General features: G+C 42.8%; 1 protein-coding gene across 1 annotated transcript in view; it reads right to left on the bottom strand.

The window, feature by feature from the left end:
* Window positions 1-308: 308 nt before the first annotated feature.
* The window catches only part of EMH_0012020 (Spc97 / Spc98 family domain-containing protein, putative), a gene marked incomplete at both ends in the record, with an annotated part of 3575 nt that continues 3362 nt past the window's right edge, over window positions 309-521 (bottom strand). The window contains one exon of the mRNA XM_013499426.1: window positions 309-521. Coding sequence (XP_013354880.1) covers window positions 309-521 — 213 coding nt within the window.

Below are 521 nucleotides of genomic sequence, written 5' to 3'. Positions count from 1 at the left end.
TATATATATATATATATATATATATATATATATATATATATATATATATATATATATATATATTTTTATTATATTTATTATATTTATTTATATTTATTATATTTATTTATTTCTGCCTCATAAAAGTATAAATTAAGAGCACAAAGAAAGAAAGACAAAAATAACCAAAATTAGTGTCGCTCGGGAGCACCTCTAATTGCTGTTGCTGCTGCTGCTGCTGCTGCTGCTGTTGCTGTTTGTGCTGCAGTTGATGCTGCAGCTGTTGCTGCTGCTGCTGCTGCTGCTGCAGCAGCAGCAGCGTCTCTCGTTTATGTTATTGGCGAGGGGGGCCCCGAGGCTTCACAGGCTGTGGGGGGCCTCGTGAGGTCTTCAGCAAAGTGCTGCTGCTGCTGCTGCTGCTGCTGCTGTTGCTGCTGCTGCTGCTGCAGCTGCTGCTGCAGCTTAGACATAAATATAGGGCCCCCAGCAGCAGCACTTGCTGCCTCATCGTAGCTGAATACCCTGGGGGTCGCTATGAAGCC

This window comes from Eimeria mitis, genomic scaffold (genome assembly GCF_000499745.2).
Source record: "Eimeria mitis Houghton genomic scaffold, Emh_scaff431, whole genome shotgun sequence".
Taxonomy (NCBI): domain Eukaryota; phylum Apicomplexa; class Conoidasida; order Eucoccidiorida; family Eimeriidae; genus Eimeria; species Eimeria mitis.
The sequence above is the reverse complement of the archived record's forward strand: the minus strand, read 5'-3'. Positions and strand labels throughout refer to the sequence as shown.